Source organism: Cryptotermes secundus, unplaced genomic scaffold (genome assembly GCF_002891405.2).
Source record: "Cryptotermes secundus unplaced genomic scaffold, Csec_1.0 scaffold318, whole genome shotgun sequence".
Lineage (NCBI taxonomy): Eukaryota > Metazoa > Arthropoda > Insecta > Blattodea > Kalotermitidae > Cryptotermes > Cryptotermes secundus.
The window spans coordinates 965,784-980,491 of NW_019730108.1; the positions used below are offsets into that span (position 1 = coordinate 965,784).

The 14,708-nt window shown below is 47.5% G+C and overlaps 1 protein-coding gene across 1 annotated transcript in view; it reads left to right on the forward strand.

Annotated features, from left to right (window-relative positions):
- The first annotated feature begins 1,544 nt into the window (after positions 1 to 1,544).
- LOC111866145 (monocarboxylate transporter 2) overlaps positions 1,545 to 14,708 on the forward strand; it is a 97,239-nt gene continuing 84,075 nt past the window's right edge. Inside the window, exon 1 of the mRNA XM_033752130.1 lies at positions 1,545 to 1,962. Coding sequence (XP_033608021.1) covers positions 1,545 to 1,962 — 418 coding nt within the window. The remainder of the gene's footprint in view (positions 1,963 to 14,708) is intronic.

A 14,708-nucleotide genomic window follows, 5' to 3' on the forward strand; every position in this document is an offset into this window, starting at 1 on the left:
GAAAATTTAATATTATAGATAGAGCTGATGAAGAAAACCGAAAAATATTACTGCAGCAATTTATTCCTTTATGAGAAATTGAAATCCAGGGGTTTCCCTCCATCCAGCTCGAGCTAATCTTGGATATTTCCTTGCGTGGTTTCAGTCTCTCCAGTTGCCCTCAGCACAGTCTGAAAGTCCTCAACCCCATTTGTTTTTAAAGTATGTAGTCAACTGCGAACAGAATTTTTCATATTTCGATCCGGATTAACGAGGGATTACTGCGTAATGTAAATGCATTTGTTGCGCATGCGCTGTGAAAGAAGGAATGCCGTCACATCGAGAAAGTGTTAGGAAACATGCACGAACATCGAAGGTTACCATATTGCGGGAAGTGACGCCGTGTAGTCTGTTAGACATTTACTAACTTTTGGAAGGAACACGCTGCCTCCGTACTCATTTCAAAAAGTGCCCTGAAAATGGAGGCAGCAGGTTCCTCCGAAACGTTTGTAACGATCTACAAGACTACACTGTCACATCCCAGAAGACATTAAGTGAACTTCAGCGACACCGCTATGAGAACACACAACTTAATTTTTTTATTTTGTTTATATTTTTATTTTATTAGCTTTTTACAGTCATCATATGTACGCTTAGTTGCACTATGGATGATAAGTATATTATATAAATTTTGTAAGCGTGAGATTTTTCATTGCCATTACAGTTCTTTGTTGCCATAGCAACGAACTGCCTAGCGCTAACATGTTGCACGCACATAATTTCTGTAGTAGGTCACGAACTATCGAGCGGTATTTTGTTTTAGTATATCTTGTCATATGAGAATTGATAATGTTATGATTTAGATATGTAAAGTGTAGTATGCTGTATAAAGGAGAGGAGTAACAGTCGACTATTTGTGCTTGTTATTCATGGGAGATGGCATTAAACGTCAGCCTGTACGCATCATTTGATAACATACAGGATTGGGAAGGGACGCTGGAGAAAGCGGAGGACGTTAATAATACGAAAGCATTATATATCACATGATGAGACTTTCCCTGGAATTCTCAACGGCCGTTACACCAATGTTACTTTAATCTTCAGAGAAATCCCAAATTATGGTATTAGAGTACGGACTGGGTTTATCTGGCTCAGGATATGGTCCATTGGAGGCCTGTTGTGAATACGACAGTGAACTAGCGTGTTCTGTGGGAAGTGAAGAATTTCATCAGATGTACCACTGTCAGTTTCTCAAAAATAACTCTGGCCAGTTAAGGGAAAATCAAATTAAGGAAATGCTTTCTGAATTTCTAACGCATTCTTCTTTCCAATCATTGCAGATATACAAGTATGTAACATAGATATATTTTGTTAGCTGTTTTGTACGGCTAGGCAGGTGGCATCTGAAGCTAAAGGAGTGAGGGAAGCAAAGTGATCAGGAAAATGTTTGGGCTGCAGATTTTAAATGGAGACGGCTGTTTCTTTCAAGAAGTATCTCAGTGCATTGGCGTGCACATGGCGCATCCGTCCCACGAGCAGCGGTGTCCCAACGTCCAGACCCCAACATGACGCTGCTGCGAGAGAACCAGGTGTGTGGAGGTGATCTGAAGCAACAAGTGACAGCGCGTGCGCGGCAGCTATGTCTACAGTCATCTGCCTGTTCACGCCAGTCCGCCGCCGTCGCGATGCTGAGTCGCAGCAGCTCGTGGCCCGTTGTGCGACGCACGCCACCCGACTCGTGCGTAGTGCCTCTCCTCACCGCCCCCAGCGTTCCGTCACCTGTCCGCAAGCCGCCCCCAATTCTGGACCCTCGAAAGACTGCCACCCTCAGCAGGCACTACTACCCCGAAGGAGGCTGGGGTTGGGTGGTGGCGGGATGCAGTGTGGGGGTGCACGTGCTGAACCACGGCCTTCAACTTGGGGGCGGCGCAGTGCTGCTGTCTGCCGCCGCCAGCACCTTCCACACCAGCGCAACAAACGCAGGTACGTGGCCTGTAGGGACTGGATACGCAGGTACATGGCCTGTAGGGACTGGATATGCAGGTGAGTGGCCTGTAGGGACTGGATACGCAGGTACATGGCCTGTAGGGACTGGATATGCAGGTGAGTGGCCTGTAGGGACTGGATACGCAGGTACATGGCCTGTAGGGACTGGATACCCAGGTGCGTGGCCTGTAGGGACTGCCACAGATACATGGCCTGTAGGGACAGGATATGCAGGTACGTGGCCTGTAGGGACAGGATACCCAAGTGCGTGGCCTGTAGGGACTGCCACAGGTACATGGCCTGTAGGGACTGGATACGCAGGTGCGGGAAGTATAGGGACTGGATACGCAGGTGCGTGGCCTGTAGGGACTGGAAACGCAAGTACGTGGCCTGTAGGGACTGGAAACTAAGGTACCTTTAAAATGCAAACAAGAAAGCTAAGTCGCAGCAGTGTAGCATAGGTGAGTTCAGGGGAAAGTAGGACTGGAGACACGTGATAATTGCAGGGATATCACAGCAAGTGAAGCGGGACGCCGCCCACTGATGCAAGGCTTCTGTCCTGCGTTTGGGAGTTGCCTGCGTCGAATCTCGGCCGGGACACTGGCTATCCTGACCGAGGATTTTGATAGTTTCCTCAGTCCCTCCAGGCAAGTGTCGCGATGGGACCTGATATGAGGCCACGACCGCTTTCTTCCACAACATCCTACCATTCAACGTTATATATTGACATCGCCGTTAAATTTTTAGTTCTTTGAAACTGGATAATTATGAACGTGACTAAACAAGGATTTGGTATAAGATTTTGTTGTCTCCTTCTGGACACTGCAGTGTCCTTCTTCTAGAGAGAGTGTAAGACCACGAAAATCTTATTCGGGATGTTACACCGTCGGAGATTCGAACAGTGTACTTCTTGATTACAAATCGAGCTTCTTACCGATACACCGATGTTCTGATGGCATAATATTAAAATAATAAGTTCTGGGAAGAACTTAATAGCCTTACTTACTTACTTACTTACTTACTTACCCGTGGAGCTGAGCCCTTCTTGAGGAGCCGACAATTCTGCAGCTACTCAAGAATTTCCCAGCATTTTATGAAACCCGAAGGTTCATTACCGTGTTCACAAGAGCCCTCCACTGGTCCCTATCCTGAGCCAGATCTATCCAATCCATACCATCCCATCCTATCTCTAAGATCCATTCTAACATTGTTCACCCACCTACGCCTTGGTCGTCCCTGTGGTCTCTTTCCTTTTCCTCGTCTCCCTCATTCTTGCTACATGACCTGCCCACATCATTCTCCTTGACTTGATCATTCTAATTATACTTGGAGAAGAGTACAAGTTATGAAGCTCCTCATTATGCAGTTTTCTCCAACCTCCTGTCACTTCATCTCTCCTCGGTCCAAATATTTTCCTTAACACCCTGTTCTCAAACACCCTCAGTCTATGTTCCTCCCTTAATGTCCGAGCCCAAGTTTACTTTCCTTTAATACGACACGGACCGCATAGAAAATGACGTTTCCAACAATTCTGTTGTTGCGTGTGTATTCGTTGCAGCTGGAACATATTTACCGATCCGTTGCGTAGCAACGAAAAGAAGAATAATTTATTTTACCGAGCCGTTGCCTGGTAACGATTGGAGGGATACACAAGCCGTTGGGAGGGATTTATGAAGTACGCCATTGAGATGGTCTCAGGTGCCGTGATATACATATCGAGTTCCGTAAAGATTGGTTCAGACATTCAGAAGTTAATAGTGGGGGATACAGAGACATACAGGCAGCATGGAGATTGCATAAGCCTACTTTTATGTTTTCAAAATAAGGAAAGCAGCCTGATGAATAAGGAAATACGTTGTGCAGATGGAGAATGGATTTCGACGATGCCAGTCAGCTGTCGCCATAGAAACCGTCCCATTGTTGCGTGTCGCTGTAAATCAGAGCGTGGGCGGAAATTAATGGCGTTACTTCGTGACCGGCAACTGTTATTCATTTCCGGTTGGTAGTCGTCATTGCAGGCAGGCGCACGGCCCCGGGATCGATTCGGGGGTGGGTCTACATGTCTCGGGGAAACTAACGAGCCAAGAAGTGAGTAAACGCGGAAGTGCAACAGCACATGCGCAGATGGCGTGTGGGGAGGGGGTGCATGCAGTCCTGCTTCGGTTTGTGCCCCAGTGTAGTCAACTGTTCTAAAAGTTTTATGTTTAATAGACAGGTCTTATCATTGTGATAAACCAAAGGTTCACAAAGAGCCGTCCACTGGCCCAGATACTTCCTCAGTGCTATCCGCAACGAGTTGGAGGTTCATTTCTTTACAACGTTCAAAACTGAACGCATAATGATGGGGTCCATCTATCCTTCCAACGTGATTCATTCTCGAAACTGCTGCAGGTCTAGATTTTGGGAAGCTGCATTAGAAGAAGTTTCGTCTCTCTTGGTTTTCTTCAGCCCAACTAGACACGTCTTTAAGTACGCTTAGTGAGCCGGGCTGGACAACCGGGTAATCGGGGTTCAGTTTCAAGCGGGATCAGAGACTTTTTTCTCTGCATCACAGGGTCCAGACCGCCTTTGGGGCTCGCCCACCCTCATACCCAGCGTTACCGGCGAATATTTCCCTTAAAGGTAAAGCGGCCGGGGCGTGATGCTGACTACTCAGCGCCATCTAGTTGAGAAGTTTCCTCCATGTCAAGACGTGATACTTAATTAAGCACAGGGCAACTTACCTTTACAACTCCTCTAAGTAATTAAAGTACAAATCTCGATGGAAGGGACTGAGTAAAGTCTAGAAGTCAGTAGGTCATTAGGCCACACGCATCTGCTTTCTTTTGGCAGCAAGACACGCGTTGTGCGTGCAGGCACGCAGAGGATACCGAGGGGCCAGAGTCGTGCTCGAGAAACTGACAGTCGTCCAGCTGGCCACGAAGCGCAGCTTCCGTTCCGCGGTCCGTCCGTAGCGACGAATCAGTTGGCTCTGGCCCGCGTTCGGCAGGTGTTTGGTTCGAATCTGGCCCGAGGTACCGACTACCCTGACTGAGAATGTCGGCCCAAACCATTTCCTTCCACATCCTTGCTGTTCATTAATCAGCCTGCAGTCTGACGCACTGACAGCATCGTTACGTAATGCCCACTGTAATACTGAGGAAACAGACGTGAAGAAAACATGAATATGGACTTACAGAGTCGGCGAATGAAGTGGTTGAGTACCGCGGCTTCGGTCTAAGTGACGTTCAAACCTTCGAGTTCTGCTGCTGGCGTCCTTTTGAGGCGTCGTGGAAGTATGATTCATCATCATCAGTAATCTGTCAGGCGACAGGTCCACAGTCTCTTCCAAAACAGTTTCTCCACTTAATGCGATCTTCTGTTTTTGGAAAGAGACTATCCAGGAAAAGTGATAATGTGGTAGTTTTTCCATTTGCTTTCCGCATCGCAGTACAACAGCCGTTCAAACCACTCTGGTCACGCCTGTTGCTATACGAACTTGAACCATCTCGAGCATCATTTGCTCTGTGCTTCAAGTCGCTGCTGATGACGCTGCTTCCGGCATCAGTTTTTGGTGTCTCTCTTCGTCTGATGCCTACCCTTTGACCTGTCCAGCAAGGGAGGCCCTGCCAGTAGCTACGCTACCGCTGGTATAGCTCTCAGGGTCCTTGGCATACTCAAACCCCCTCACCACGATAAGGTGGAGACACCATTATGCCATCATAATAAGATCACCGGCCAACCGGCTTTATCCACTGGCTGGTAGGCGCCGTTTTATAGTGGCGGCTTATAGCCCATTTATTAATTTCTGTCACAAGCCGCCACTGACAGGACTCTGTCTGACCTGCCATCTTATCGATCTGATTTACATCACACTTGACCTGACACTGGTCCCTACTTTGCTTCCAGCCAGGTAACAGTGCTGCACGCGCTTCGAGAGATTTCTACTAAATTTGGCCCGCGTTTTGCTGCTTGTTGGTTATTTCCGGTTTGTTTTAGCGTTCTCGTTTCCCATGGATGAATGGCAGCTTATAGGTCGACCGGAGTGTGAGTGCTTTGCTACACGTTCGCGAACAACTTATCGCAGAGGCCCTGGATGACTTTCATGGTCGAAACTATCGCAGCAGTGTGCCTCCCCCCAAGTTTCTGTATCTGCTGCGGGATAAACTGTAAATCAGATTACGTTCTCTTAGCGCGCAGGGCAGTGTGGGACTGATCAGCTGATCGGATTTCAGCCGTTTCCAGCAGGGAAGGTCTGTGCGCATGTGTGAATAATATTTCTTTATTTTAAGTATGCTGTTTATTTCTTGTTCCTGTGTGGAGGCGGGTTAGAATACCTCCACCGTAGCCCTGCGAGCCGTACAATGCGACGGAAAGGGAACCCGATGCATGGGGACATAACTGGGCCACCCTGTCACTGGGGGACATAAATACAGGAACCCGGTCCTCCAGGTTGGGGGTTGGACGCAAGACGGACGGCCTTGCCCTGTAGAAGAGAAATACTGTTGTGAAATCCAAAGACGTGAAAAACCGGATGCAGTATGTCGGAATCTTCTAAGAAAGGCAGTGGCTCAAAGGGGGCTGTTTTGCCACTGACGATGGTGGTTTATTTCTTGGTTTAGTTAAGGTCACTTTGTGACTTTTATAGGCTGTATGGGTTCCAAGAAGAATATGATTATAGTTATCTAGCAGTTTACAAAGCCGGTCACAGCTGCACGGTGTAAGGCATGAACTGTTTTCATTCAGTTGGACGCTGGGATCATGGGTTCGAATCCCACTCAAGGAATGGGTGTTTTGTGTGTATGCGTTCTGTGTTTGTGCTGTCCTGTGATTAGGTAGCGGCCTTGCAACAGGCTGATCCCCCGTCCAAGGAGTCCTTCCGTCTGTGAAAAATGATTACAGAACTGAATAAGAGACCTGGGCCCTAAGCTGACTGGAAGAGCCATTGAAAAAAAGAGAAAAAAACAGTTTACAAGGATATGGATGTGACCGTTGCCTATTTTCAGGCATTATTCTAGCATTATCCAGGATCGATTAAGGATAATAAAGAATCATATTATGATATCCGGTCTGTGTGGCAGGATTTGAACGCGGGATCTCCTGAATACTGTCACATGTATTGGAGTACACGTGACGAAAAGTAACGGGTTTTAATTCGGATGATTGGATTTATTGGCACTTCGGTTGCAGCCTCTCTTAATTACAATCAATACAGCGCTATCGCTGTTCTACACACTTTCCAGTCTACTGTTGCACACGCACTAGGATTCTGTGTCCACTAGTCGTTTCCTAACAACGGATCTTAGCACCGAAACTATCACTTCAGACCGCTATGAAGTCTTCTTGCCATTTCTTGTCCAATCATCCTGGAACTAAAAACTCTTCTGGACTCTCAAGTTCTCCTACCTTCTGAAGTCACTTCTCCTGTAAGCACTCTGTTCTAATCTAAGCTGCAAGAGGTCTTTGTTATATAGGCTCCGCACGGACAACCCAGAAAACAAGTCACGTGATTCATAGCCAGCGAGTTCACTGGCGCGTTGACTGTTCCCTATTAACAAGCTATAACATTCGTCCACTGAGACACATGTTCCATTATTTCATGTTGGAATGTGTTTACCGAGCCGTTGCCTAGAAGCGCTTACAATAATAAGCAGGGCTGCCGACAGCGACTGTGTGTCCATGTTATGTCGTGTGGGTGGCTTAGCGTAAAAAATCGGCGAGGCCTTCATACCGAGCCAAGCTAAACCGCCCTGACTTTTCTGCAAGTTTCACGGCGACACACAGACTGCACAGGCAGGAAGTAGGTGCTGTGGAGTAAGTTTCTGATACGGGTGGGGTGGGGGGTTTCAAACCCGGGTCGTCCAGCAGAGGGGGATGTAACATATTGGAAACACAGTAGGGGTGGTGTATCAGCTCGGGGAGGTTGGCAACTGTGTGACATGTGACTCTTCCGGGATGTATCGCATTATTCATTATCGATGTGCTATCTAGGGGCGTGTCCTAGTGTGCTACCTGTCCACAAGCCTCCCAGCAAAAGAGCTCTGGTCCATTTCGACACCTGCATAGAATTCAACGTGACACGTCAAAACTCTTCATGCATACTGTGACATATTAGCCACCCCACTGTTGCTATGGTAACGTCCAGTGCAGTCCAGTAAATTGCTGCTGGTCCTCGTCAGCGCAGTGACTTGGTTCCGAGTACCCATATTTTGCTGTTCGTTGGCTGTGGGAGCCTTCAAAACTCTCTCGCTGACTTAGTCCCGTAATTCCGTTCAATCGCCGGTATTGTTAAGGTAACATCCAGTTACCCGTTGCTATGGTAACTGCCGTTTGATGTTTGCATGTACTTGTGAGAATGCAAGGCTTAGCATTACGCGCGTAACCATGCCGTTTCTTAGTTTGTCTTAAGGCGCTGTTTTGCGTGAACAAGATATAAAGGTTTGTGCCGACGGTACATTAATACAGTTATTATGTTTCTGGACATTATTCATCGTCTCGTTCTTATTTACAAACACAAATGTTTCGGAGACTGGATTGTGTCTCCGTCTTCAGGCGGAACCTACTCAGTTGAGCCCAATCGATAGAGCTCGGTTGAACCCAGCTGAGTAGGTTCCGCCTGAAGACGGAGACACAATCCAGTCTCCGAAACATTGGGTCTTTTAAATAAAAAAACAGGACGATAGATAATGTCCAGAAACACAGTAACCTTTGTTTGTGTGGTGGGTGCCACATTGTGAATGGATTCGGATTAAATTTCGTACTGGGTATTGTTGGGTGACTAATGAGAAGGTGGGACGACAGTCTGCAGCCAATAAGGTGACGAGTGTGCCGGGTTAATGGCCGCCGAGCACTGGCGGATGTCGCGTGGGCGGAGGCGTGCAAATCGTCACAGACAGCGCAGCTAACGGCAACCGCCAGCGGTGCGAACCGCGCGCTTCTCAGAAATGTAATTCGCGGTGGTATTCGTCACGCCCAGCTCACAGAGTCACAGTGGCTGCCCCGAAACTAGGGCCGCTGGTACAGCACGTATCTGCCTCGGATACTTCCCGGGAGTGAGCCACCAGCAAGCTTTGGGAAGGGAACCCGTGTCTGGTATCATCATTATCATCTTCATGGATTAGGCACTGCATGGTCTGCTCCGTCCTCTTGAAGAATATTGTCACGTGTTTCTGATTAGACACGGATTTGGGATTTATTGGACGCATGTAACTCGTGACTACACTGAACAAATACGCATAAAGCACACTAGTCTTCTCAGTTTGTTACTGTCTTCAAAAGGCGTTGCTTGGTTACGGCTCCTAATAATGGAGACTACTCCTCTTTCGTGCTTACATTCCTGCCGGCTGGAGTCCCCAAGCCGCAGCCACTCGCCGACTAATTGCTGCAATTGGCTGACTGAAAACTGCAGTTGGGTATCCTTGTATAGCCTCGGCACGGACCACAGAGATAACACCGCTTCCAACAGTTCCAGTGTTGTTGCATGGTTATTATTTACCGCGAAACCGTGTTTACTGTGCCGCCTCCTAGCAATGAATGTCCTTTCTAGAGAGCTGTTCCGGCTTTCATGCGTGATGTCCCAATATTGTGGTAACTGAATTCTTTGTGATTTTCCTAACTTCGGTTGGTCCGCATAAAATAACTGGGTTTTCACTTGAGCGATTTGATTTGGGTCGTCTTTCGGGAAATTTAACTTCGAGCCTCATTGACTAGTCAGTGTTGCCAATCCACACAGATGAACACGCCCTCTCGGATACACTTGAATGTTCTTGTACCTTTTTTTTTTTTGTCGTCTTCTGTATCAGTGGCGCCTCCACGCTCCAGCGATCGCGAACGGCACTCCTTTGTATGCGACAACCCGCCCGGTGCGTGACATTGCAAGCAATTCTGAACCTTAAGGAGCTTAAGGAGCTTGTAACTTGCACTCTTCGCCAAGTATAATTAGAATGATGAAGTCAAAGAGGATGGGGTGGCTCGGGTATGTAGCATGCATGAGTGCGAAGAAGATGGCATATAGGATATTGGTGGGAAAGTCAGACGGAAAGAGACCACTAGGAAGACCTAAACATAGTCAGAAGGATAATATTAAGATGTATCTTAGCTAGGATGGGGTCGTATGGACTGGATTGATCTGGCTCAGGATAGGGACCAGTGGAGGGCTCTTGTGAACACGGTAATGAACCTTTGGGTTCCATAAATTGCTGGGAATTTCTCGAGTACCTGCACAACTGGCGGCTTCTCAAGAAGGGCTCAGCTCCATGGACCCGGTTAGTTATGGAGCTGAACTCTTAAACATTTTACAGTTCAAGCGAGGGAAAGAGAAGGGAGACGCCGTATGTCTGTCAACTTCTCGTCCTAGGTTGTTTAACGACGATTTTCCACATGCACAGGCTAAGTAGACACAGTTCTGTGCAGTTCTTTACCCCCAGGAGCCTTCCTGCTTATCGCGGCTTGTGCACCAGTGTCTGTTGGAATTCTCAGTTAAGTGGCATTGGTTGGTTAGGGTGGGGTGAGACGGCGAACTTGGTACGTCTTCCACTAATTGGCCTCTTGTACCAGCCGCGGATGGTAGATGAGTATGGAGGAGTTGCTGGAATGAGAATTGACAGAGGAAACAGAAGTACTCGGAGGAAACCTACCCCAGTGACACAATTTACATATGACCTGACCTGAGACCGAACCCGGGCCGGCGCGGTGGGAAGCCGACGACCAATCTCATGCGCTTTGGCACGGTCCTCAGTTTTGTTTGGCTCTTGGCTAATCGGGTAATATGGCTGATGTCTTAGTATACAAGTCAGAAGATTTACCCCATGAGCCATCGTGCTCGCCGTGTAGCTACCGATTGTAGACAAAACGAAACATAAAACTGCAGGTTCTACACAAGGAGGCAAACAATGAAAACTGTAGACTCACTTGAACAGAGAAGACCGCCGCCCTTGTGGGGTGGAATTAGCCGGACGGGTTCAGTTGAACATGCGCGCGCACACGCAGTTTGCTTACATATGGTCCCTTGAGGGTGGTGTTCTGAGCCAGTGACGAGTTTAGCGCTGTTATGCCCCGCCCCCTCCCCCGATAAAAGGAGGAAAGGGGGAACTTCTCTCTCACCAAAAAGCTACAATTTGCTCTGGGATTACATCTCCACGTTCACCCTGATAAACTCACTCTGATTAGTTAACACGAACCGCCACTGACCAATTAGGAATACCCAGTAACAAGCTCCAATACTCAGTTCTCGTGGTTATGTAACGAGCCGCCACTGATCATTTAGCACTCTCCTGTTACGAGCCGGTACCGATCAGCTAGCAATACGTGGTAACGATTCACCACTGGTCACATAGCACAGTCCTGTAACCAACGACATTGGCCATTTAGCAGGACCTGGTAACGAACCGCCACTGTTTACTTAGGACTGTCCTATAAAGAACCGCCACCGGTTACGTTGGACTATCCTGTAACGAGCTGCCACTGATCGGTTATTATTGTTATGTAACGAGCCGCCACTGATCATTTAGCACTAACCTGTTGCGAGCTGGCTTCGAACAACTATCAATACGCGGTAACGATCCATCACTGGTCAAGTAGCACAGTCCTGTATCCACCGACATTGGCCATTTAGCAGGACATGGTAACGAACCACCACTGGTTATGTAGACTACCCAGCAACGAGCCGCCACTGATCAGTTAGCACTGTGCGCTGACGAAGTTCCGTCCATTCAGAGGCCAGCTGGCAGCCCCGAGAATTAAAACTAGCAATTACAAAGCAGCCGGAAATTAAGAGATTCGATCCCATGTCCCGAAGCTGCAAGCAGCACGTTGTCTGCCAGAAGGAGCCACAACTTCGGAGCAGCCTGTGGAAGTAAAAGGATTTTCTTTCCACGTAAAGCTGTTTTATTGTTACTGCTAACGTTATTGGATGAGCTGCTCGCTAGGGTCAATTTGCTTCATATTCAAACAGAATAATGAACCTTCCTGCATTTTGTTCCGGAAGAGATTTCTCTTGGCAGCTGAACGTTCCCTAACGTCGCATTGTTGGGCGGGTCCGTGGCAGCCTTCTCATCCGCTTTGTGTTCCGGCCTCCATGGGAATAATGAGTCTGAGGCCGGCTGAAATAAATGTTTTAACTTTTGGCGGGCGTTACCTCTAGAACAACACGTTGTGTGACGAACATTCACGTCATTTCATTCCATTCATTTCAACTTGTCTGAATCATTTTATACTTTATTCTGTAAGAGGTAAAGATAAAGTTGTCCCTGTGCTTAACTAATTAGTCACTACGCCATGAAGACGTGGGGGAGTGGATGTATAGGTCCACGTATTTTTGAGGTTTCACACCCTGGCCACTTTACCCCCGAGGAAAAAACCCCCGTTACCCAGTGGATAGGCTGGATGGAGAGGGAAAAATCTTGTGCCTACCGGGACTCCCACCCCTCGGCCGTTCAGCCCTTAGCCAGTCTCTGTACCGACTGAGCTATCCCAGCTCCTCATTTTGTATTCAATGAAAATGTTTCGATGAAATTTCTGTACTTTACACGCGTCTCCGAGTTTGGTATGCTCATAGTGGGGTGGACATATAGCTGGGAAGGTGGGATGGAAAACGGCTACTGAATTGTGGTGGGAGGACTTCTTGTGAAGTAGCTACTTGGAATAACGAATAGGAGATGAGATGATAACATTCAGGTGAATATTACGGAAATACCTTGAGTACCTTGCGCTTTGGAGTTGGATGAAACTGGCTCTGGATCTTGTCCAAGGCAGACTTCGGTACTGGTAGAATGCACCTCCGGGTTTTGCTATCGAAGTTTTATTAGTCGATAAGCGCGCACTTCTCAAGACCTACCGTTCCCAAATTTCACGAAAATCCGTCTATCCCCTGAGGCTCATTTGTTTGCAGGTGAATTTTTGACAGCTGAACAACAGTACAGATACTACATTGCATGGGTTTATTCGTATTGAGAGGGGGTGGGTTTCCCCATGCACTTAGACCAGTTATTGGTCCATTGTGCGTCCCCCTTTAATTTCTACTGTCGCCATACCCTACCGGTAAGGTGCGTGCCATCAGCCCCCGTAGAGCCAACGAGGTCGGCCCCCGGTACCTTGATGCTTCCCCCATCCACCAGAGGCATTGGAGGCTACTTGGGCGGGAAAGGGCCTGTAATTTAGCTCAGAGGTATCCTAGAGACATGAGGTTCTTTTACTTGCCGTAAATCTACGACACGGGACCCACAGCTTAAAGTCCCTCCCGGAGGACTTGTTCCCTGAATTTTTCCGCCCTTAAAAATTCCACGACCTCCGCCGGTTTTGAACCCGCGTACCTTGAGTCATGGGGTGGGAACGTTACCCCTAGACTACGGATGCCGCTTTTGCATGGGTTTAAATCCGATATTAATAAAGGTAACCTAACAGATAAAAATGCGTCTCTCCTGTCTCCTATTTCCTGCGCGGATCAAACAGAGAACACTTGAAGATATTGTTAAATTTGCTTCATACTCTTGCCAGTATGTACAGTGGCCGCGACTATTTTCTCACTTCGAATGTGATATCCCGTGTTCGTACATGCTACGTGTCCAGCCTATGTCACCAACCTTGATTTGGTAACAAAATCTGGCGAACAATACAAATTGTGAAGCTTCCCATTATGCAGTTTTCTCCACCCTCCCTGTTATTTCCTCCCTCTTAGATGCAGATATTCTCCTCAGCATATTATTCCTAGATAACCCCCTCAGTCTGTGTTTCTCCCTTAATTTCAGAGACCAACTTCCACTCCCATAAAAGACAATGGGTATAGCCATCTCGAATATGTTTTGGAAAGGTCTGCTAGAACCTAAGCCCTTCTGAATTGAATGGCGGTATAAATGTATGTTAAATAGTGTCTTCAGTTGATGGAGCATCTTTAAATATTTATTGGAGTAATGCAACGCCTAGAAAGTTGATAGTAGAAGTTACCCTCTGAAGTAAGCGAAGCAAGGCCCTCGCTGATGAATAGCTGCAGTTCTGACACTTCCTGTGACGTAAGCACGCCTTTAGCTGTTTCTACGGCAACAATACTTCCAGGCAGCCAGTGTTGCTAGTTTCCGACATAGCTGGCCGTGTCCCAAGATTCTAATTGAATTTCCTGTTCCCAGTGTTCACTGGACGAGACGAAGCCAAACTTTCTGTGATATCAGTGCCGATATTACTATTACTGCCCTCAGTCGGTACACAGAGTGCACAGCGGGCCAGACGACCGAGGAATATTGCTTCTATTCCTGACAAGAGCAAGGCATTTTTCTCTTCTGCATATCGTCCAGACCGGCTTTGAGGCCCACCCAGCCTACTACTCAATGCGTACCGGGGCCTCTTTTCCCAGGACATGAAGCTGACCACCCAGGTTGTGAGACAAAAATATGGATCATGGCTCTCTCGGGACGCGAAACCTAGAACGACTGTGCTAACGAGGGCCAGCAGTAATTCAGCAGACGGCCAGGCTGACCACTCACCTCCATCTGTTGCCGAAATAAAGAGCGCGTGGATTTATACCTCAGCTTTTCCATACGCTTTCATGACGTTTTGATTAATTAAGCACATGGACAACGTTACTTGTACCTCATAGAATTCAACTAAGGGGCACTTTAATTAGTATCTTCTTCATGATATGGGGCTGTTCCCAGAATGGCTTCTTCTGCAGCTCTGCGCTGGAGTGTTCAGCGGTGCGGTCTTCTAAACACATTATATTATTATTATTATTATTATTATTATTATTATTATTATTATTATTATTATTATTATTA